The sequence below is a fragment of the Seriola dumerili genome, unplaced genomic scaffold (genome assembly GCF_002260705.1).
Source record: "Seriola dumerili isolate Sdu_G_001 unplaced genomic scaffold, Sdu_1.0 BDQW01000070.1, whole genome shotgun sequence".
Lineage (NCBI taxonomy): Eukaryota > Metazoa > Chordata > Actinopteri > Carangiformes > Carangidae > Seriola > Seriola dumerili.
In genome coordinates, this window is record NW_019174325.1 from 707,545 (window position 1) to 730,091 (window position 22,547).

Here is a 22,547-nt window from a genome sequence, read left to right on the forward strand (position 1 = left end):
ACATGTTTACAGCCTGGAGCAAAAACAGTTCTGGTCTCAGAAGTTTGCAGTTTATATAACTCACCTGTTTACATTTTATTAAGGCTCAAAGTTATGTATAAATGAGGGCGTGGCCGCTGTGAGTGACAGGTGAGTGAACGTCTGCTCGGCTCCACGCGCTCCACATTTTTCAGAAATGTGGGAGAATCATTTTCCCCTTTTCAAAATAAACTCAGGGTTTAAACTCGCAGCAGCAACGTGACGTAACAAGCAGTAAACAAACATCCACCCTGCCGCACACACATATACACACACACACACACACACACACACACACACACACACAGTGTGTTGCTGCCGGTGGCCGGAGGCCAAATTAATCAGGAGCAGGTTTCTGTGTGAGGACAGACGAGCTGCCGCGCAGACAGCAGGACGACACACAGTCCACGTCAGCCAACGACCACACACACACACACACACACACACACACACACACACACACACACACACACACAGGCGCTCTCTTCAGGAATTTGTCTCGTCATCACAATTATTAGTGACAAATCTAACCACAACATTTCTGTGCTAGACTTTGGAATTCACATAATTACTCAAAGTAAAAACTGAATAATGCTGCTGTAACTGATCGTTAAACTTCTACATGAATTCATCTCGACAATTTTATCATAAAACAAACTCCAACACAAACTTTTACTAATTAATTCTGGGTTTTTTTGCCTTCTACTGAATAAATACACCTTGTGTGTGTGTGTGTGTGTGTGTGTGTGTGTGTGTGTGTGTGTGTCAGGGCGTCTCTTACTGGGTAGCAGCTCTCTGTCGGCCGTCTCTGTGCAGATGGGGTAAGGGTAGAACAGGTGACCCTTCTCCAGAGGATACGGGATCATTCTGAACGCTACAAGACACACACACACACACGAGGGACAGCTGATGAGACAGAAACTGTGTGTGTGTGTGTAGGTGTGTGTGTGTGTGTGTGTTAGTGTGTGTACTCACTGCCCTCCCAGGTGCAGTGCAGCAGGTTGAGCGCCCCCTCCACCCTTTTCCAGTGCTGCAAGTGGAAGAAGGCGTAGGCGATGGCCTCGCTGTCGCCTCTCTTCAAGATGTGTTCTGGAGGAAGAATCAGACTCTTCATCTCCAGCAGATACTGAGGAGGAGGAGGAGGAGGAGGAGGAGGAGGAGGAGGAGGAGGAGAGAGGAACAAAGACAGGTGATGATGATGATGATGATGATGATGATGAACAGGATAGGATCGTACGCCTCCGTCAATCGGTCAAGTTGTAGGAAATATGTTTATCATTAACTAAAGCTGCATGGACGTCACCATCACAGACTCTGTGTGTTCATGTTGCTCTGTAACTCAGCTGATGAGTGACAAGAGGTTTCAGCCACAGAGGTCAAAGGTCATTTAACGTCCGCACCGGCGAGAACAACTCTCCCTCGTAGCCAGTCGCGTGTCATGTCAGTGGCTGTGACACGGTGAGCTTGTGACGACAGCATGAGCTCAGCAGGTGTGTGTGTGTGTGTGTGTGTGTGTGTGTATGTGTGTGTGTGTGTGTGTGTATGTGTGTGTGTGTGTGTGTGTATGTGTGTGTGTGTGTGTGTGTGTGTGTGTGTGTAGCGTCCCTCTGAGACTCACTTTGGGGACGTGAGGGTTGAACTCCACCGCTCTGTGGATGGCTTCTACTGCGTTCATCTCTGCTGTGCTCAGCCCTCGCCTGGACGCTGCCTCTGGAGAGAACCTGCACACACACACACACACACACACACACACACACACACACACACACACATCAGGACTCTCACTCAGTCACTACATGATCAGTGTGATTTAGAAAAGCGACTCCTGCGGCGCTGAATACAGACACTCGTCAGTCATCGCTACACAGCTGCATCAACATGAATCTCTGTTAAAGAGCTGAGGGTTTGTCTCGCACGTTTCTCCTCCTGCTCGCCGGGTTAATGACAGACGTGGATCGACCCCGTTCAGACCTCGGCGTCTCCAGCGTCTCTGCTTGTGATCAGCTCTCACTGCCCCAACTTCATATGCAAATAAACACGTATTCAGTGTTGTTTTCAGAGAGAGAATAAAGTTTTATACTGTGCTGTTTGAATCCGAGGAGCTGAGCACCTGTGGGATGGATGCTAAAACCAGGTCTGAACAGGGCCTTTGTCTGAGGGACAGTTGTCACGGTGACTGATGGACAGCGTGCGCGGCCTGTCGCTGAGACTGAGACTGTTTCATGATCTAAATGTAAAAACCCCCTGACAGTATTGGTTTTGTGTGCCACCCCCCACCGCCCCACCCCCGACCCTCCCCCCTCCCCTCCCTGTTTGAGCATTGTAGCTGAAGGAAAGCGATACTCACTTGTCGGATACCGCCCTCGCTTTGAGCAAGGCTGCTGTGTAGCATATTGTTGCAGATTTGGGTAAGCTAATATCTGTGGAGGAGACACAAAGCAGACATGGAGAGAGACAGGGGGAGGGAGGGGGGGAGGGGGGGTGTTTAGTGAATGCAGCAACAAAGTTTGGAGTTACAGGTGAAACAGAGGAGGAGGAAGGGGGCGGGGCCGCAGAGACTGAAGATAATGAGTTTGGGTTTCACGGCTTTGACTCCGTATTTTCACAGATGTCAAACGTGACGCTGACGACGAGGCCGACGTGTTCTCCAGAGCGCTGACACGGACGAACGAGGAGATACTCAGGTGTGTCTTTGTCACAGCACCTGTCCACGTGCGTGTCGGCACCAGGGCGGCAACTAACGGTTAATTATCGTGGAACCGCCGCACACACCCGAAGCCGAAACTCAGGAAGCGTTTGGCATTTAAGCTTCATTATGAAAAACAGTCTCCAATTAATTTTCCTGCCATTTAACTAACGGATTAATTGTTCAAGCTCTGGCTGTTTAATACGGCCTCTACTGCCGCTTCGAACAACCCCCCACCCCCCCCCTTAATACCCCCCCCATGAATTCAGACCAGTTGTGCTGCTGAACTGAACCTGATTAAATCTGAAAACAAAAGCAGCATTTGCGACACGAGTGCAGCTCCGCACGATTTAATTCATCTCTAAATTAAAAATGAAACAATTAGACAATTAAAAACTTTAAAAAAATAAAATAAATAATAATAATAATAATAATAATAAAGCAGTGCAGCATAAAATGGAAACGCTGTTTAGCAGCAGTAATGATCCCCGGAGGTCGAGGAGCTGAAGCTAATGAACTGTTTCAGAAGTGACAGCTCTAAAACACTGGTTTTAAACTCTGGGCAACTTTACTCACTGAACTGAAGTATTATGTCGGACAGATGTTAACTGTGTAAAGGGGGGGGGGGTAATTACGTGTGTTTTCTTTGGAAAAACAACATTAATTTCAGCTGTAACGACCCAAACAAACTGGGACTGAGCTTCACATTCAGAGGAGACACTGCAACCAGAGAGAGCCCTGGGATGTGGTTGGGTATCTTGATATCAAAATCAACTTTTATGTGTGTGTGTGTGTGTGTGTGTGTGTGTGTGTGTCTCCCTCACCGTCGTACTTGGCCAGAACGGCCTGCACGTCAGCGTAGTTCTGGAGCTCTAGTAGCGACTCCAGCAGGTTCTCGTGGATGTTGAACATACTGAGGAGAGGGAACTCCTTCATTAACTGGAAAACACACAACTGTTGTTACATGTAATACCGGACAGGGGGCGACACATGCACAGTCAGTCAGTCAGCAGACAACAGCTCTGGGTCAGTTACAGTGAATTGTCTGGTTAAATCCCTGAGACCCGAGTGAACGACACTGGAAATTAAACTGAAACCTTCTGCGTGTGCGTGTGTGTGTGTGTGTGTGTGTGAGTGTGTGTGCGTGTGTGTGTGTATGTGTGTGTGTGTGTTGCTGGCAGGGTGTGTACTTACATCTCTCATCATTTTTACTGCTTCTCGTGTTCGGCCGAGCTTTCTGGAGCACATGGCCAGTCTTCTCTTTATATACACCAACACATTAGTGTCTCTTCCTGGTGAAGACACACACACACACACAAATAATTCAACACACACACATCACTCTTTACATCATTTCACGCTCTCATCATGAAATTGGAAGAATAATGAAGCAGCGAATCTGTGAAGCTGCAGATGAGATATTTACAAGCTAAAGAGAATCATCAAATCTCTCCTTTAAATGTGATTTCATGGCTCAGGAAGTGATGAAATGAAAGAGCGTGTGTGATTATTAGCCGTGCTGATACTGAGCGGATTACACTCACTGTGCTGGGCTTCGTACTGTGTACCGTGGTGCTGGAGCTGCTGGCTGCGCCGGTAACAGCTCTCTCCAGCTTTTAGTGCCTGTTTAAACAAACGCTCGGCCTCCATGATGGTGGTGGCCTCCTCCTCCGCCAGGAGGATGTATGCTGTCGCACAACTACAGGAGGAGAGGAGAGGAAACAGGAGGAGACATGAAGAGAGGAAACGAGAAACGGAAAGGAAGAAGAAGGAGAGGAGAAGGGGGGAGAGGAAACAGGAGGAAACATGAGGAGAGGAAACGAGAAAAGGAAAGCAGAGGAGAAAGCATGATGGACAGAAGAGAGGAGGAGAAGGAAGGAGATGAGGGAAGAGAAAGGAGGAGAGAGGAAAGGATAAAGGACACGAGAGAGGAAACAGCACGGGAGGAAAGTAGAGGAAGATGGGTGAGAGGTGAAGAGGAAACAGGAAAGGAAACAAGTAAAGAGGCAAGGAGAGAAATAAGGAGATAAGAGGAAAGGAGCGGTAAGGGAAGGGAGGAGAGGAAGGAATAAAAGAAAAAAGAGGGAGAAAGGTAGAAGAAGAAGGAGGGAGCAGAGGAAAGGTTATTTAGTTTTCCATGTCGACTCTGAATACGCTTCTTTTCTCTTTCCTATCAAGCAGAGAATCAAACCCTCACTTCCTGTCTGGGTTCATTCATTAATGTAGCAGCTCGTGCTCATGGAGCTGTTTGTCTCCACACTATGAACCTGTCTTTAAACGCCTCGTGTGTCTGTACGCAGCGTCTGACAGAGCTCTGATCAAAGACGTTCTCCCACGAGTCGAGCGGCTGTCACGGCCTCGACGCGAGCCGAGAGCGGCGTGCGGCGCCGCCACAGTTCCTCCGCACGGCCTTTTGTAGTCACGGATGTTCCTAAAAATAAACCTACGCCGCCGTGAAAACGAGTGAAGTCGTCATGTCCCCCCCCCCCTCTGTGAATGATGCAGGCGCCCAGAGGGCCGATCCGTGATCAGACGCATCATCACTCTCTACGAGAAAACCTGCGCGCTTCTTCCATCCCTTCACTTCACAAGACACCGACGCTACAGACCCAAAGGAAACGGTTCATTATTATATTATTAGTCTGGAGTTTTGGCTTGAATTTTTAGGTTTAAAATAAAAACGATTTGTTTGTCGGGTGATAAACAAAGGTTGATTTTTATAACCAGCAAAGATCTTTCTCTCCAAATGGATGATTATAGCAACGGTTCCTAACCTGGGGGTCAGGACACCCCCGGAGGGTCCAAATGATTAAAAGGATAAGAGAGAAAAAATTACATAAAATAATTCTTTTCTCTAAGATTTTGTTTACGTGGCACTTGCAGCTCTTCAGGAATCTAAGAACCCGACGAGGACAAAAACCCCTGTGATGAAACTGGTCCACATTAAGGCCATAAACTGTGACGGGGGCTCAGAAGCCGCTGTCAACCAGTGAGGTATCGTCCCTGCAGGTTTTTGTCAAACAGCTCCAGATGTGTTTCAGTGAGAAAGCCATGTGACGGCAGCAGCTTCCTGGTTCCAGCAGCTTGATTAAACTAGATGAGGACGTGTAGCGTTGGCAGGGTGCTGGGCAACCGCCTCGTCTCTGCACTTCCTCAAAATAAGCACTGAGCGTGGGTTTAGTTTCCATGACAACAATATCTTAATAACACATCACCACCACCCCCACCACAGCTGTATGACTGACTGGCATCGCCCCCCTTTTGCTTTTTTATTACTATCCTTCGCCCTCATCCTTTGTACGGATGAACGTGTCGCCGCTGGATACGACAGCTGCTGTGGAGCAACAAGGAAGTGGGTGCGTGACAAGATTCAGCGTCCGGCCGATCTGCTCCCGCACTTTATTACGATAGCTGCTGTGAGAGAGAGAGAGAGAGAGAGAGAGAGAGAGAGAGAGAGAGAGAGAGGAAGACGAGCAGCAGAGGGTCTCGGGTTGCTGCAGGTTAGGACTAAACCTTCATGGTATCCACTCTACCAGACAAACGACCCTCGGTGCCGTAGTTTCTATCCAACATAAATAAAAACTCCAGATTGACAGAAACTGCCAAAACAGGCTTTTACTGCCATTTTCTTGGTTGCCATGGTGACGAGCCCTACCCCGTCTGATTGAGGAGCTTTCTGATTGAACGGAGCTGCAAGTGGCGACACCAGCGCCTTTCTGAAAAGTTCAGATGTTTTCAAGTTGCAGCGCTCGGAGTGGCCACACCCTCTCCTCACTGGGAACAATTGCTGAAACTACGACTGTGGTGTACGGCGGCTCCTGGGCGGGAAACAAAGAGCAAAAATCAATCTGTGTTTTTCTGGACGAATAAAAGTTTTAACAGGAAAATTTTCAATATTCATTTGGAAAACTACCGATTTCACACGTCACATGCTCCAGAGACTTCCTGGTTGTTTCACTGGGTAACGCCATCGTGATTAATTATCGCCACCATAAACACAGATGGTCTGTTTCAATTACACTTTTGCTTTCTCGCATTAACACACTTCACTGTTCTTAATGGCGTAAACGTAAAGTCCGACCTGCTTGTGTCACAACAACGGACAGTTAAACTCACTCTTCAAGCTCCAGAGCTTCATGTGCTGCAGAGATGCGAGCCTGCGGGTTCCTCTCTCTCCACGCCTTCTGCATGACTGCCGCCACACACACACACACACACACACAAACACAAACAGAAACACATGAAGCAAGACACAACAGCTGTGAAACGCTGCATATGCAAAACAGTCGCTTGTTCATGTGTTTTCTTACTGGCGTCGGCGGGCCGGAGGTGATCTGAGTCGCAGGTAAAGAAGGTCTGGTGGTCCTGCGCCGACAAGTTCATGTCGTAGTACGTCAGCGGCTCTCGACCCGTTACCCACGTATATCTGAGCGCCGGCAAGAGACAAAATAAGACGCATTAATGATCGTTAACATGACAACGACAGTATCCCAGTGAAAGGCACCGGAGGGACGACAAAATTAAGGAGAGAGAGAGACAGAAAGAGAGACTCAGAGACCTGAGCAAGCTGTGCTGACTTAATGGGAAATGCACTTGACTCTGATTGGCCAAAGTGAAGAAATGGAGCTCAGCATGTGGGCTGACAGGTAGAGGAAGAGGACGGGATAATTGCAGCATGAGAAATGGAAAAGCGGAGGATGACTCAACAGGCGGAACAGGAGGCAGCCACATCAAAGAGAGAGAAACAGGGGAACGACAGGAGAACAGAGACGGAGGGAGGGAGAAAAAGAAACCAAAGAAAATCTCAAGAGGAAACAATCGAGTTGCAGTTTACATCCGAGTCTGTCCAGACGTTGAAGGAATTTAATAAAAAGGCGTGAGGTGCGTTTTGAATGAATCTACAGTGTCTGAGGAGAAAAAACGCCGAACAGACGAAGTGAGGAAAATGAGTCAGAAACACACACACACGTCAAACACAGATAAAGATGACAAACAGGAGGCAGGAGAGTGAAGGCGGACTGATTATAAAAACAAACAAGAAGAGAGGAAACACAGATCAGAGAGAGGGAGGGGAGGAGAAAGACAGCGGAGACCGGCCGAGGGGTTTTCAGACGCAGGTAGCTCAGCTGCTGCCACTCACCGATTATATTCGGCTCCGCGGAATAAATTCAGCGGATTTCTCCACACTTTACATTCTGCAGGAGGGAGACAGAGAGAGAACAACACTGGCGATGAGTGTCAAGGGTAAAGTCGACACTGAGCCTGCTCTGTGCACTTCAAAGGGGCTCGACTGTGCTTTCTGCCGCCGCCGCCGCCACCACCACCACCACCCCCATGAAATACTGATACCAAAAATATCTTTGGACTTGGACGAGCAGATGTGTATGAGGACTTGTAATCCTCATGATAAACTCCTCCCGTCTGCAAAAACAGCTGTATAATAACGTTATGTAATAATGTAATGTAATCAGGGGTTGGCAGCTTTGGCTTGGAGAAACCTTATAAACATATATAAGAAAACCTATTATAGAAACTCTGCTCTCTATTTTATATTTTTATTATTATTTTCATTTTTTATTAGCTATATTATTCATTATATTTTATTATTCATTATTTTATTTTTATTAGATTTTTCTATTTTTTATTTTATACCATTTTATCTATATTATTCTCTTATTTATTATCATTATTATAATTTTTTTTAGAATTTTTATACTTTATGATTATTTACATTTTTATTTTTTATATTTTGGATTCTTGGCGATTACCATTCAGGAAGCACATTAAATTGCATTATGGGTAGTGTAGGAGAGAACATTTTTGGAGCTCTAAACATACTACAAAGTAAAAGATCTGTTTGATTTTGAATCGAAGCATCGTCATGGAAAGATCTTGACAAGCAAACACACATTTCTACTCCAGTTCAAACATTCCCTCCCTGATAAAGAGGAATAATTTCACAATGACATTTATACTCAAATTAGAAAACAAATCCGTCCCACACACTTGAATTGAATTCATGCTGTGCAAGATTCAGACCCTTCACTAATCAAATCAAGTGACTTCACTCGAAACTGTCTGTGTTTGACGTCTGTAACAAAGAGAATTAAACTGCATCTCTGGCTTCAGTGGAGGGATTTACACAGAGGAGATTATTAGTGTGAAATCTGAGGGTTAGTACAGTTGAAATAATTAAACTGCCTTTCTTCTCTCCATCGCGGCTTGTTGATTTAATACGGCGCACGTAATCCTGTTTAATTCAAAGTTGTTTGGCTGAAAACAAAAGCAAGAGGAGTTCAACGACAGGATCCTCCGGAGGAAACCTGCAGAGGTTCAACTGATCGGTGTTTAAACTTAAACTTTATTACAACTTTGGTTTTTCCGCTAATACCATTTTTTTTAATCACATAAAAAGAAAGCTGCATTAATCTGTGCTGCATTACGGATGCACGTGTGGGATAAAATGTTTTCCTGTATCATCCGCAACAGAACCAAAAAAGGCACCAAGTCACTTATTCAGCACTAAGACATTTCCTCTTTGGAAATGAATGGATTTCCTTTGGGAGGCGAACACGCGTTCAGCGGATTAACCGTGATCAAAGAGTCACTGATGTAGAACCGAAGCCAAGGAGCCACTAAAGCGAAGCTCGCACCGAGCGACTGTGGAGGAAACTACTGGACGGACTCAACTTTCTTTAATCTCCTCTGCTGTAGTTCAACGAGTACACTAGCAGGGTCGGGGGTTCGATTCCCTGTGCAGCTCGACAGGCAGAGCGTGCACTCACATACTTTTATCACAACTTATACTTTTCTTGTTTTAACAGAGTCCAAAGAAAAAGTTAGTTTTTGGTTTACTGTATTTTACTGTTTCCACGATACATCAAAGACAATGGTGGGAAAACAATAAAAGCCTCAGGTTAGATACTGAAACTCATCAATTTACCAAATGTTATTGATCCAAAAACCTCATTTTAAAATGGTATGCACTTAAAGATATTGTACAGGCTTTTGGGATCATACACTCCGACCTGACAGCTGGAAAACATGTCAGAGAATCTGTCTGAAGAAGAAAATATTACATCAAAACGTGTTTCACAAACGAATTAGTGAATCCGAAGCAGCAGGTGAGTGATGCGTCATCGACAGATAAATCCTGGCGCTGCCTCTTCTGATTCACAGCTACACCTTCAACTCATTTGGGAGTGTTTCAAATAAACCTTCTATGATAACTCTTGGTCACTATCTAATTCGGTATCAATGCACCGACTCAGGATTATATTATATAATCATCTCCAGTCTTGATGCTCCGTGTTGCGTTTCACTGTTAATAACAGTTTTTATCTGCAGAAACTCATTTATTTTGAAAGCAAACACAAGCGTCAAATCCTCCCTGAAAGCCACATGTTAAAAATCTCACGCTGGCTTCAGTGGGATTTTTCTTTTTTCCCCTCAGGTGAAAAACAGCTTCAACATTTTTACAACATTTCAGACGCTTTAGTTCTTTTTTGAAGTTAAAACCGACAGAAGAACCAGACGGCGGAGCTCTGTGTCACTGCAGCACAGAAGGTGAGAGCCGGACTGTGAAGCAGTGAAAGAAAGAGACGGTCAATACATTCTTAAGACAGTATTTTTTCTTATGTCTGAATTTATGTTGGAAACTATTTCTTGTATTCTCTGTTTTTTTGTTTGTTTTGGTTTTTTTTTTTACTCAATAAAACAGACTTGACTAAAACGATGATGTACTAGTTTTTGATTCACTGACATTTTGTTTCGGTGTCAGGAGAAATAGACAGACGCAAAGATGTATATATATATATATATATATATATGTATATTACCAGGAGGAGCAGCTCCTCCTCCTCCTCCCACTTTCTTATCAACTCTGGGGACTTCAGTGAAGCCAAACTTTAAGAATAGCCGCTCCGTTATTCAACTCAAGCCAAGCTTCACCGAGGATTATGGGATCCAACTAATGACTAATAATGAGGTCACTGATTGGGAAAGACTTATTTGATAATGATCCTACGTTAAGTAGTGCAGCTTTTTATGGTTTGGGTCTCAGGGTGTAGAGCTGCTGGGGAACAGCTAATTAAGACTTGATGGACTTACAGCGCGTGTCGAGTGCTGTTTGTTTAGTCTGTAAGTAATGAAAACAGGAAGGGACTGATATCAGGCTGGTGATGGTGGGCACTCCTCACCACAAGGGAGCGCTAATGAGGAGAGGATGGGGGATCCGGGTGACAGTTCCACATTAAGTAGAAGAAGAAACTGTTTATTCAGATTGATTTTTTTTTCTTCTGATGGACAGATTAAACTCCCAAAATGTAAAGTTAACTATTGTAGACGAGGCACATTTAGAAGCTGTAAGAGTGAATTTTTTTGGCATTTTTTGCTTAAAAAAATGAGTTAAATGAATCAATTATGAGAATAATCAGCAATTAATTTCCTTTCAGTCGACTAATCAACAGATAATGTCAGCTCTCGTGTACCGGCTGGGCTCTGATGTATCAGCTCTTACCAGAAACACTTTGCCGATTGGAGTCAGCCTCCCCGTTACTGGTGTTGGAGTTGCTGGGGGAGCTGCTGTCCACTCCGCCCAGCAGGGGGCGCAGGTGGCTCACAGACACCTGCTCTATGAAGGAGGTCCCATATTTCCTGAAATACCACCACTCAAAGATCTGAGAGGGAGAGAGGGAGAGAGCATCTTTAATTGAACTGTTCAACATGATTTTCATTCAGTGACAGAAAATTTATATTTGCTCATAAAAATACCTCGTCAGCCAAAAACAAATATAAGAGTGTTTAGCTGGTAGCTTGATGCTTCCTGCTCCGATTCACTACTCTTTGTTTTTACTCTGTTTTTTTTTATTTTTAGTTTCTCTTTCATCAAATTATGTTTTCATATGCTTCACTTTGCAACCCTGGTTTTAAAATAAATGTACGTTATAAATGAACACATATTTACTGATTTACGTACTAGTTTTAATGAGTTTTTATGTGAGACAAACATCCAGATTTCACTGATGAGAGCTATTTTAATAGATGTAGCGATGCCATCTGGTAAAGCTGCTATACTGTCAGCCTCTGCTTGAGGGAGGAAGTGATAACAAATTTGGAGGGGGGGTATTTCAAACTCTTCAGTGGAAAAATGACTGAACTGGGACATAAACATCTATTCCAATTACAGAGAAATAACCAGCGCGACGCTGACGAAACCAATTGGCTTCCACATTTCTTAACCGTCTCACAGAGCATGTGCAAAGCTCGACTCAATCTCTAAGCAGCCTATGCATATTGGCCAATAGCCCACAGGGAAGAGAGAGTGAGTTAATTAAGAGAGGAGCTATTTTAAAATACAGACCAACCACTGTTGCACAGTTGGCTGTCTCTGTGAAGAACTTGAAAGAGATAAAATACCTGCATAAGTAGGAGAAGCAGTGCTAACAGTTTCATTATGACGCCTCCCTGCTTTGATAATCTCTGTCACATCTTTATTCTATTTATATTTGAGCGCCGACGTAAGCAGACAGGGCGCTCTCTGCAGAGCTTGGGGACTGAGGGATAGTTGCAACACTAACCATATCTCAGATGCACGTTAAACCCGACATTTTGCACTGTTTGCCTTCTCTGCAGCAGCTGAGGGTAAAGTGCCTTGCTCAGGGGCAGCTCAGTCAGTATTGGAGTTAGCAGGGTGTTTAATGCACAGAGATGGAGACCTCTATCGCATCCCCAAAATATGTGTTGTCAGTAGTTTGAAAAGCACATTAAAAATGCGTTGCATGGTGTGATCGGCCGGGGCGACGGACAGCGACAATGCCAGAGGCTGACATTTCTTTGCAGCTCGTCTTGTGAGGGACTTTACGAGTATGGATTTCCTCTGTGCCCAGCTCCTTGTGGCCTCTGAACCTGTGATAATAGCTCTGACAAATTACAACCTGGGTTCATAAAGCCTCATAGGGAGCCAGCTGAAAATTGATTTTTGTCTTTTTAATATTATGAATTAGAAAGTCAAGAAAGAGTGCACAGTCATCAAACTTAAATTGGGATTTTTGCATTTAGCTGATGCAACCAGAACAATGTGCAATGACCATAACAGCAAGAGGCTTAAAAGCTTCTGTAAATGAGATTTAAAATAATAATGTAGCAGCAAACAATTATGTTCTATGTAAAAGTATAATGGAGTAATGGCGTCCTGAGGAGTGAAGTCACCCTCTCTCTGTGTGTGTTGTAATCTGAGTTTCTCTGTTCTTTGCTTTGGTTTCCGGGATGGCGGCACACGCGTGTTAGTGCATGTGAATCCCTCATGTTAAAAGTGTTGGCCCTCCCCACGTTTATAAACACAGAGGGACCGCCCACACGCCAGATGGCTCAGTGCAGTACACAGCGCTCAGGTGGAAGCGACCTTCCAGAATTTCCTCCACTGAAGAAACTACTTCTTTTGGCTGAAAAAGGCCTCAGACTAATAAAGAGATGAGACCGGAGCACAGATGGACCGGCCATGAGGACTACCACCTCAAATGCCAGTTGACCAGTGGAACATTAAAACATCCAGAAAGTTTTTTAAGTTTTTACTGGCTCCATCAGTGTCTTTACCCGCTCCATCAGTGTCTTTACCGTCTCCATCAGTGTCTTTACCGTCTCCATCAGTGTCTTTACTGGCTCCATTAGTGTCATTCATGTGGGATGGTCCCAGCGGATGAGTGCAAGCCTGAATTTGTTTCCCAGTCCAACCGTGGAGCCAATACTGGTCTGGCTCTCTCTACCCTCTGAGCTGCTAAAGGGTCCCCACTTGACTTGGAAATCACTTTATATGTCTGTTTTCATTAGTAACTACAGTGGGTATGATAACATTGGCTAACTTGCTGTTACCCATGCTATAAATGTGTTCGGCAAATGTTGCTATCGCTAGTATTGCTGTGGACATATCACGGCAATGCTAGCGTGAGCTAATAGTTGTATTTTTTTTTTAATCGGCTATTGTGTTGTAGAGGATTTGGTCTAAGATGCTGGTGGTCTAGTAGCAGTGACAACCGTTAACAGAACCTTTAAGTACTGTAGTTATTAGCCAAGAGTCACACCTATTGTTTTACTAGTGTACAGTTTGATCATTTTCAAAAAGTGATACCCATGTTTTGAGAAAAACATCAATGTCTATTTCTATTGACATCATAATTAGTTTCAACTGATACCAGTTATCAGCTTCAATACAATCCCATAAAAAGTGAAAATACAGTCTCTTACCAATATGAGTCCTGATATGAGGGAGGAAGTGCCCGTCAGAGCCACGTAAAACTTGGGCGTCAGGGTGTTGAGAAACATGCTTACTGCAGAGGAGACACAAAGAGAAGACAGGTGGGTTAGAGCTCGCTATCAGATACTAGAGAATCTCTTCTACACCAAAGGACAACACTTTAGAAAAGATATTTGTAGAATCAAATGCTGGGCGTTCGTATAAAACTAGGACATGTCTACAGAGAAGACTGGTAAAAGAGTTCAAGACAAAACATCAAAAAGACCCGAGACTCCAGGACAGTTGTTATTCCAAGACATAAAACGTTTCCACACAAAAAACATATACGCTGTTTGGCATTTCCCAGAGAGCCCTACTGCTCAGACGTGAAATTACACAACACACCGGGGGGGACCAGGGTAAGCCTTAACTACAGAGTGAGGATGCATTGTGGGTAGAAAACCAGGAAGGAAACTGAGCTTTAACTGGCAGCCTTTACTGAAATTCAACGGTCACAATTTCACAATGAATAATAAAAAAAAAAAACGACTTTTAACATTTAAAACGTCAACACCTTAGATTGACTGACACAGTGGTAGAATTTGTCAGCTTTGACCTGCTGGTGGTTGATTTTTCTGTGTGAGAATATCATTATTAGCTCAGCGAACAGCCTTGAGTTACTCTGGCTCCTGCAGGAAGCAGGAGGCCGTAGAGTCACACATCAGCTCACACTGACTGAACCGATGGCCAGTCGGGAGATAAATGTTATATATCTACAGCCCTAATCAGCACAAGAGAGTTTAGGTCTCGTCAGTAAGTTATTTTTTAGTATTTTGTGTATTTTATATTCAGAGTAGTGTATTGTGACTTGTAATGGTTTTTGTTTTATGTTACCTGTCTAGAGGACGAGGGAATTTGCACATTTTTGCTACAATCCAGCATGTTTACATTGCAAAATTTGTACTGATGTTCATTAACATGTATTATCCCTCTCAAATAAACAAATAAATGAATAAATCAGTGCTGTCAGCGACTGCCAAATGTGATAAATGTCAGTATGTACAATTCAAAATGCAGCGGAAATTTTAGAGCTGCAATTATCAGTTGATTAATGGATTAGTTTCATAATCGAGTCGCTGTTTTAGTCATTTTTCAAGCAAAATTACAAACATTTGTTGGTTCCAGCTTCTCAAATGTGATGATTTGTTGTTTCATCTTTCAGGTTTTGGGATTTTTTATTTTGGTCAAAAAAAACAAACAAAAAAAAACATCAGCCATTTGAATGCATCACTTAGGGTTGTGGGAAATCATAGCTGCCATTTTTCACTATTTTCTGGCATTTTATAAACAAAGTGATTAATCGCTTCATCAAGAAAATAATCTGCAGATTAGTCCATAATGAAAACGATCATTAGCTGCAGCCCTGGAAGTTTTATAGGTTCAACTAAACAAAACAGAAACTTTACATCCCAAATGCCGACAGCAGCAAAGTCAAGTTTCTACCCAATTCATTTCCAAGTGCCATTTACAGAAACATCAGATCCTGTCAACTGGAAAAACTACAACTCACAGTCAGTGATCCACATCAGCCAAGTCTCACAGTGACAGGCTGATCCATGCTGCTCTTAAACACCAGACATCACCATCATTATTATTATTACCACACATCCTGGCCACAGTTGAGATGTATTTCTCTTCTAGCAGCAAATATATAGTTTATGTAAGACGGGAAGGGACGACGGCGACTAGTGATATAATTACGCTTCGAGGATGAAGCAGCGAAACAGTGTCTCTGCCATCTGTTTTCAATCCGTGTTTTCAATTTCACAAACATCTACACCGATTACAAAAAGTGACAGATGATATTTTGAGCTTTGTCCTTTCCGCTCATTATCGTTTAGTCAAACGTCTAGTTTAAAATACGACAATAAAACCGGCTTGTTTATGATTAATTACGATCACAAAGGCCGCCATGTTAAGCTTGCAGTTGAAGAGGAGCCTCGTTAGCCACAGAAATCCAAGCAAGCTTCTTTGACTGGGATCACACGTAGCAAGGGACAACTTCTGGAGAATGAGCTGTTTAGAAAAGATTAACTGCTAATTGACAACCGTAACTCTCATCAAACAAATCTAGCGCCGCTCAGAAAAACAAACCTTGTGCGAGTTGAGCGGTGTACATACAATCTCTTGGCCAAAAGATTCATTAGTGTGTTTGGGCAATAAGACTGAGTCTGTGTGACTGCTTGTGTGGCTGACCGGTGTCACTGCGGACCCACAACGCCAGCAGTGACGGTGGTCATCAGAACCAGCAGGAGCGTCGGGCAAAACTAGGAAAATAAAACCCAAAAAAAAGATGATGTCTTTGATAATAAAGTGGGACAGTCCACTGATGTTTGGTAGCCTGCCAAAATGTACCATTACTTCTGCTAGTAGCTAGAGGTGACCCCCCCTGCCCCCTCCTGCATTTTGGCCCAAAGTTGAGGGATTCTGCAAACTCTGCTAAAGGATGCTAGACTGCATTTGGCCGGTGGTGTTGGCTTGTCATGTTAATTCCCTCCTCGGAGTCACATAGAGAGAGGATAGGGAGGGTGGGACAAAGACCCCACTCAGATGAACCCCAGCCTCACACGCACACACACTCACAGACACACACACATACACACACACATGTGCATTAACCAAGTGCAGCTGGACGGCTATTCACTGCTGTGAAGTGGAGGCTCTCGTCTTAGCAGAAAAGGCTCTTTCAGACCGGCCTGTGGTGAAATGGGCCTAACAGCTGCTGTCAGCCCGCACTGATGAGAGGATACTGCTGCCCGGCAACCGACCGGCTCATCTTTGTCAAGACAGTACGTTTTGCCATCATAGTCAGTCTTTTCACATAAAAAACAATAATAGCAGGGCGGGCACAATCCAGAAGACACAGGACAATCACAGCTTTAAAATATGCATTAAAGGTCTTGTTATGTTTAAAGTGAGATTTCCATGTGTAGTGTGATTATAGATCAGGTCTAGCTTCTATATTAATACTGTGAAAGTATCAAAGCCTCAGTCCACAGAGAAATGCACACAGCCTGTATTCAGAAACTGAGCCTTAAAACCAGCCGTCAGGACTTCTGGAACTTTGTGATGTCACAACAAAGCAGTCACCAAGCCCCGCCCACCTGGATCCTTGACTATTTTCCTTAAAATCGACTCTATTTTTAATCAATTGGTTTAAATCCACGAATATATCTTCTCATGGATACCAACACTTCTCTGGGAACATCGGATGGACTTTTTTTTTTTTTTTTTTTTTTTTTTTTTTTTTACAATTTGGAGAAATTTTACAGCCACAAAAAAATCAACAGATGAGCTGGCAATTAGAGCAACTGTTATTTGCAGCCTTATTTGATGCGTCTTTGGGCAGGACACAGTTACCAGAGTTACAGGATGAGAAAAAAAAAAAGATTTCATTAAACAATCCTCAGAGTCACACAATTAACTTTAGACTCGGATAAATGAAACACGTGGTGGTGGACAGGTTCAGGAGTTCAGAGAGATCATCATGTGAGCAGAATGTTTTTACAGGATGTGTAAATCTATAAAAAGAGACTGAGCTGCTTGATGACAAATAAATTACTCCACTGGCTTCTTCCTTTTTTTTTTTTTGCATAATGTTTTGTTCAGCTATTTCCCAAGACCTGCGTTGCACTAAACTGCGTAAAGACTGAAGTGATTCTGCTGCACTTGTGCCATGTATATATTAAGGTCACGGAGACGTGTCCCTGTTCCCTCCTTGTGTGCAGCCACTGGAGCAATCATCATCAATTGCGCGAGTGAAATAAAAAAAAAAATTCAGTGCTGCCGGGACCGACGCAGCTCTGAACACTATAACTTCAGGGGAGGAGAGGCTCCTATTGTTCCTCTGGGGCATTTTTTTTAAGCAAATGTGGCTTTTGTGTGTCTTAAAATCAGCCCACTGATTGTAGCTGGTCGGGCTCGAGTCAACTACCTTTTAACTTAACATTTATTTGGTTCTGCACAACAAAGGTCTGCAGCAACATCCTTGCATTGATCCAGGCCCGCGCCGGCTGCAACTGTGCGGCTGTGTTTGAGTGCACTGCTAAAAGGAGTCTTGCTGATTTAAATGAAGGCTCGCTGGTTTCAAGCCGCGACCGCGTGTCCATGCGTCCTGTTGTCACTGAGTAAATCGAGCCCGCTCAGCCGACCTCTCTCTCTGGATCACAGAAATACCTGCAGGACGGCGGCAACTCACACTTACTCTCATTACAAGTTAATCTGTGAAGATTTATTTATGAAAATTTGTCTTTTAAATCAATAAAATGGCAGCGAATAGTTACAAATATTTATTGCTTCTCTTAAACACAAACACAAACACAATCCTTGAACAACAAAGGAAAGCAACGGATCCTCACATCTGAGAAGCTGTATTTTTGCTTGACAGACAACTTTAATTAATTTGCTATAAGTTAATTCAACTGATTGATTTGGGAATGCAACTAATAAATCTTTCTGTTATCAATTAATCTGATGATTATTTTTCCCATGAACATAGTTATTGTATCGGAAACACATCAGACACTGTCTAAAACCCCGGATCAGGTATCTGCGAGTTCACAATCTATGCACCGATCCAATACCACGTAATGTGTATTGATAGACTTTATAATATGACACCTACATAAAACAGCAGTTTTCCCAGAGTTCAATTCTTCTTTGCTGCTCTAAAACCAGCGGCCTTACACAGGAAGTTGCACTGTGCAGCCACAGAGCAGCAAAGACAGGCAGCACATCAGATAATAAAAGAAAGATGGGAAAGAAGAGTTTAACCTGAGCGATGCCATAGATTGTCGTGTTCTGTCTGACCATCAGTCCGAGAATGAAAAGATTTTCAGTTTAAACTTGTGTGACAGAAAGAAAAAGCATCAAATCTTCATGGTTGAGAGGCTATGAAAAAAAAACAAAAAACAAATACTTGACATTTTTGCTTTAAAAATAACTAAAACAATTTGCGGCTTGATTTGCAGCCCGGCTGAGGCCTCGTGTAAATCCAACAGCAGCTTTTCAAGAAGGAAGAGACCGTTTCTCATTGCTGCAACTCAAACTAAACTAAACACTGTTCACTTGCCCTACCTGCGTTATGTGGCTGCTACCGCTCCGGTGAAGGCGGCAGCCAGAGAGCATGTTGGGAGGATAACAGGATGAATTGAAGAGACAAATTCTAACAGACAGACTCAGGCTAAATGTCACCGGAGACAACAGGAGACGTGACCTTTACTGAGGAGGGGACGGCTGACAGACCGCCGGCCTGACCGGAATGATAAAACACACACGCACACGTTCAAACATACAATCACACTCATAAATGCGCAGTCACACACACACACACACACACACATACATACATATACGTCCTTTAACTACAAAAGAGAACAACCACCGTATGTCTGATATATATATATATATATATATATATATACATACAGCCCTACAACACTGACATCAATTACTACATCATTTACCTCCTCCAGACACAAGTGTTGTACTTAACACAGATTATTTAACTGTCGAACAAACCACATACAGTGAAATCAGGAAGCGCCAGGACAGAGACACACGTTGTTAAGCTCTGCTCTCCTGCACACCGGCTCTCAAACTTTAAGGTCAAAGCGCAGACTTTCAGATTTAATGTGAGTCAGATGAACCTTGTAGGACCTTTGGCCTTTTTTTTGATGTTAATGTGAACTTAGCTCATATTAAATATTTGCAAATCCTTAAGCTTGTGGCAGTGGCTGTGTGAAATCTCCAACCCACGGACACCAGCAGCAAGTCACTTTGACATAAAACCCCTTAAACACCCTTCAGTCTTTTTTAACAGTGACATAAACATTTTATCTTAAAAGTCAGAGTCCACACCTCCTGCAGCCGCAGTCCTGCAGCATTTGTAGAGGGATTTGAAAACTGATCTCATTGAAAACAGCTGTCCTACATCTGTATTAAGCAAGCTGTCGTATTCCCTTTGAGACGCTCTGAAAACAGTGACGCGGCAGCTGCGAGTTTTACAGCTCACGTACGGAGCTCAAATGTGTGTGAAAAGTGGTACTGAGACGTTTGTGCTGATTGGAAATGAATCTTACCTTCAAATTTTTTAGGAAGAGGGAAGTAGTTGTGCGAGTAGCATGAGCCAAAGTTAGGATGTAGCTCGCTCCTGAAACGTTTTGTCGTTTGCAGGGTTGATCAGGGAGCCCGGCTCCTGCTCCCTGACTGATGGGGGCAGAGCCTGTCTGGGTCTAACTACCGCCGCTGACCTTTGAGCAAGACAGCGTGCAGCCGACATCTGCCACAGCGGCTATGTCTGGTCAGCCAGTCTGTGGGTGTGGTGTGTAAGGTGTATGGACACCGCTGCAGCGCACAGTCTACATGCGAGGGTTTGAGAGGCATCTGCGAGTCTGAGCGGATGTATGAACAACAAAGACAGATCCATCCCTGTTAAAGTGTTGCACGGACACTTAGAAGAACTCATTACAAAGCTCTTGGACTCACCCACAACAACAATAAGCACGTCAATAAACAATAAACCATTTGTGCATTAAAGCTCTGTATTTTTCTTCTTCTTCTGTGTTTTATTTGAAGTGTTGATCCATTAGAAGATATATTTGTGGCTTTAAGAACCAAAATTCATCTCAGTGTAGTTTCACATCTTCCTCTCTCAGGCTTCTCTCTGGGGCTGTGGTAACAACAGCTCAGTGAGCCAATCAGAGGAGAGGAGGCTCTGAGCCTGTCATCTGATTGGCTGATGGTTTTCTGAGAGTGTTGACTGTTTTGTTGTGACATCACAAAGTTGCACAAATCCAGACGGCTCGTTTTAAGGCTCAGTTTATATTAAGTTGATTTATTATATAGTTAATATATAAGATAGAACCTTTATAATCAAAAAACACAAAAAGGACCAACTCAAAAACTCTCATTTAAAATTCTGGAAATCTGTTCTGGGCGTCAGTAGAGGTATTTCCAAACAACAGATGTAGAGCCGAACTCTTTCACATATGATACATACAGTCAGAGATCTTACAAGACCAGGAAATCAATCGCTGTTGTATTGGTTAATACTAAACATCCTTATAGATTAATACAAAACCTGCTCCACAACAAGAATCATGTGCCACTTACACAGCAGTTTGTAGAAGTGTTGCCTGAATTACAAAATGAAGCCTTGGAAGAAAGCGATGGAATCAGATCCCACTTCTGATTTTTCATTTCATTTTGGACTCTTCTTCTTCCAACAGTTCAAAATCCAAGAGCGTGGTATCTAAATCAACACTTGGCAGTCAAACACTTGAAACTGACAAAGACAAACATAAAAAAAAATGGCTGCCAAGAGAAAAAAGGATTATGTGAAGTTGTCTCTGCTTTAAAATGTCGGTATTTGATTCTCTACAAAAGAGAATATTTATCCTGAATTGGTAAAAAAATGTTCCGAACTGTTTATCTCGTCTTCAGTGACATCTTTGATGATGCCAGAAAGCGCACTAACTTAATCCCTGCTGGCTACGAGGTGAGCAGGTCTATTTATTTTATCGATTCATCAATTTGTGTTGGGTTAATTTTGTGTCTGGGAAACAGCAGCATAATCGTAGCCGTTCTCTGAGGTTCGTTTTCTTCACTTTGTGACAATTGTGTTTGATTTCATGGTTTTATTCTGGTTTTTCCATCTCTGTGATGCACTCCAAATTAAATGAAATGGACCAATTGCTTAGTGGAGCCCCAAAAATGCTTCGGCATTATCATCATTTTCAATTTTATGTCAATAAAGCAACTGGGAAAGAGAGATGAGGGAGGAGGGGGGGAGTTTTAGTTATTACTTTTTCTTTGCTTTACTTGCTGGCTGATAGAAAAAGCAGCTCCACGGCTGCATGGCTTCCAAACAACAACTAAGACGTAGTGCAGGATGCTGCACAGGCAGACACAATCTGTCAAGCAACCTTTTATTTTTAATTATTTCCCACAACCGCGGAGCTTAAAAGAAAACAAACATATGGGACATCAAGAGAAAATAAACACATAGATTGAATACAGCTCTGTATAATCACAGATATCAGCTACAGCCAGTGTATCCCTCACACTAACACAGATATACTACTACGACATAAAGAGGCAAACACACACACACACACACACACAGCCAGCAGGCCTTCGCCCACGCGCTGAGCAAACCGTCCACTTCATGAATATCAATACAAAATGTACAGGGCCACCTGCTGCACACAATACAAAGGCCATTTGCACGGGAAAAAGATCAGACACACAGCATTACAGATCCTGACTGCACACAGCAGCCGAGCAACTGAAGCCACCACATTACTTACCCTCCATTCCACCGACACATCCAGCAGATACACACACACACACACACACACACACACACACACACACACACTAACGAGGCTTTTTAAATGAAAATGTCTTTTTTGGCAAAACACAAAGTGGAGAGATTCTTCTTCCACCAGAAGTCAGTTTCTCCACTGGCTGTCCACACATGCACACAGCAAGCTGAGCAGCAGCTAGCCGTCTTTCAGAGAGCACATTTACTAGTGGTGGGGATGGATGGGT

At 43.5% G+C, this 22,547-nt stretch overlaps 1 protein-coding gene across 6 annotated transcripts in view; it reads right to left on the reverse strand.

Annotated features, from left to right (window-relative positions):
• The window catches only part of st7 (suppression of tumorigenicity 7), a 49,412-nt gene that overhangs the window by 3,552 nt on the left and 23,313 nt on the right, over positions 1-22,547 (reverse strand). For 4 of the 6 annotated variants that reach the window (XM_022743590.1, XM_022743586.1, XM_022743584.1 and 1 more), the window contains 12 exons: positions 13,946-14,028; positions 11,223-11,382; positions 7,845-7,899; positions 7,015-7,130; positions 6,821-6,896; positions 4,249-4,403; positions 3,899-3,996; positions 3,529-3,658; positions 2,366-2,438; positions 1,637-1,739; positions 994-1,144; positions 800-892 (listed from right to left, as the gene is read on the reverse strand). In XM_022743590.1, the coding sequence (XP_022599311.1) occupies positions 800-892; positions 994-1,144; positions 1,637-1,739; positions 2,366-2,438; positions 3,529-3,658; positions 3,899-3,996; positions 4,249-4,403; positions 6,821-6,896; positions 7,015-7,130; positions 7,845-7,899; positions 11,223-11,382; positions 13,946-14,023 (1,288 nt within the window). In that variant the 5' untranslated portion in view covers positions 14,024-14,028. The remainder of the gene's footprint in view (positions 1-799; positions 893-993; positions 1,145-1,636; positions 1,740-2,365; positions 2,439-3,528; positions 3,659-3,898; positions 3,997-4,248; positions 4,404-6,820; positions 6,897-7,014; positions 7,131-7,844; positions 7,900-11,222; positions 11,383-13,945; positions 14,029-22,547) is intronic. The other 2 variants (XM_022743588.1, XM_022743587.1) reach the window with 1 other exon arrangement.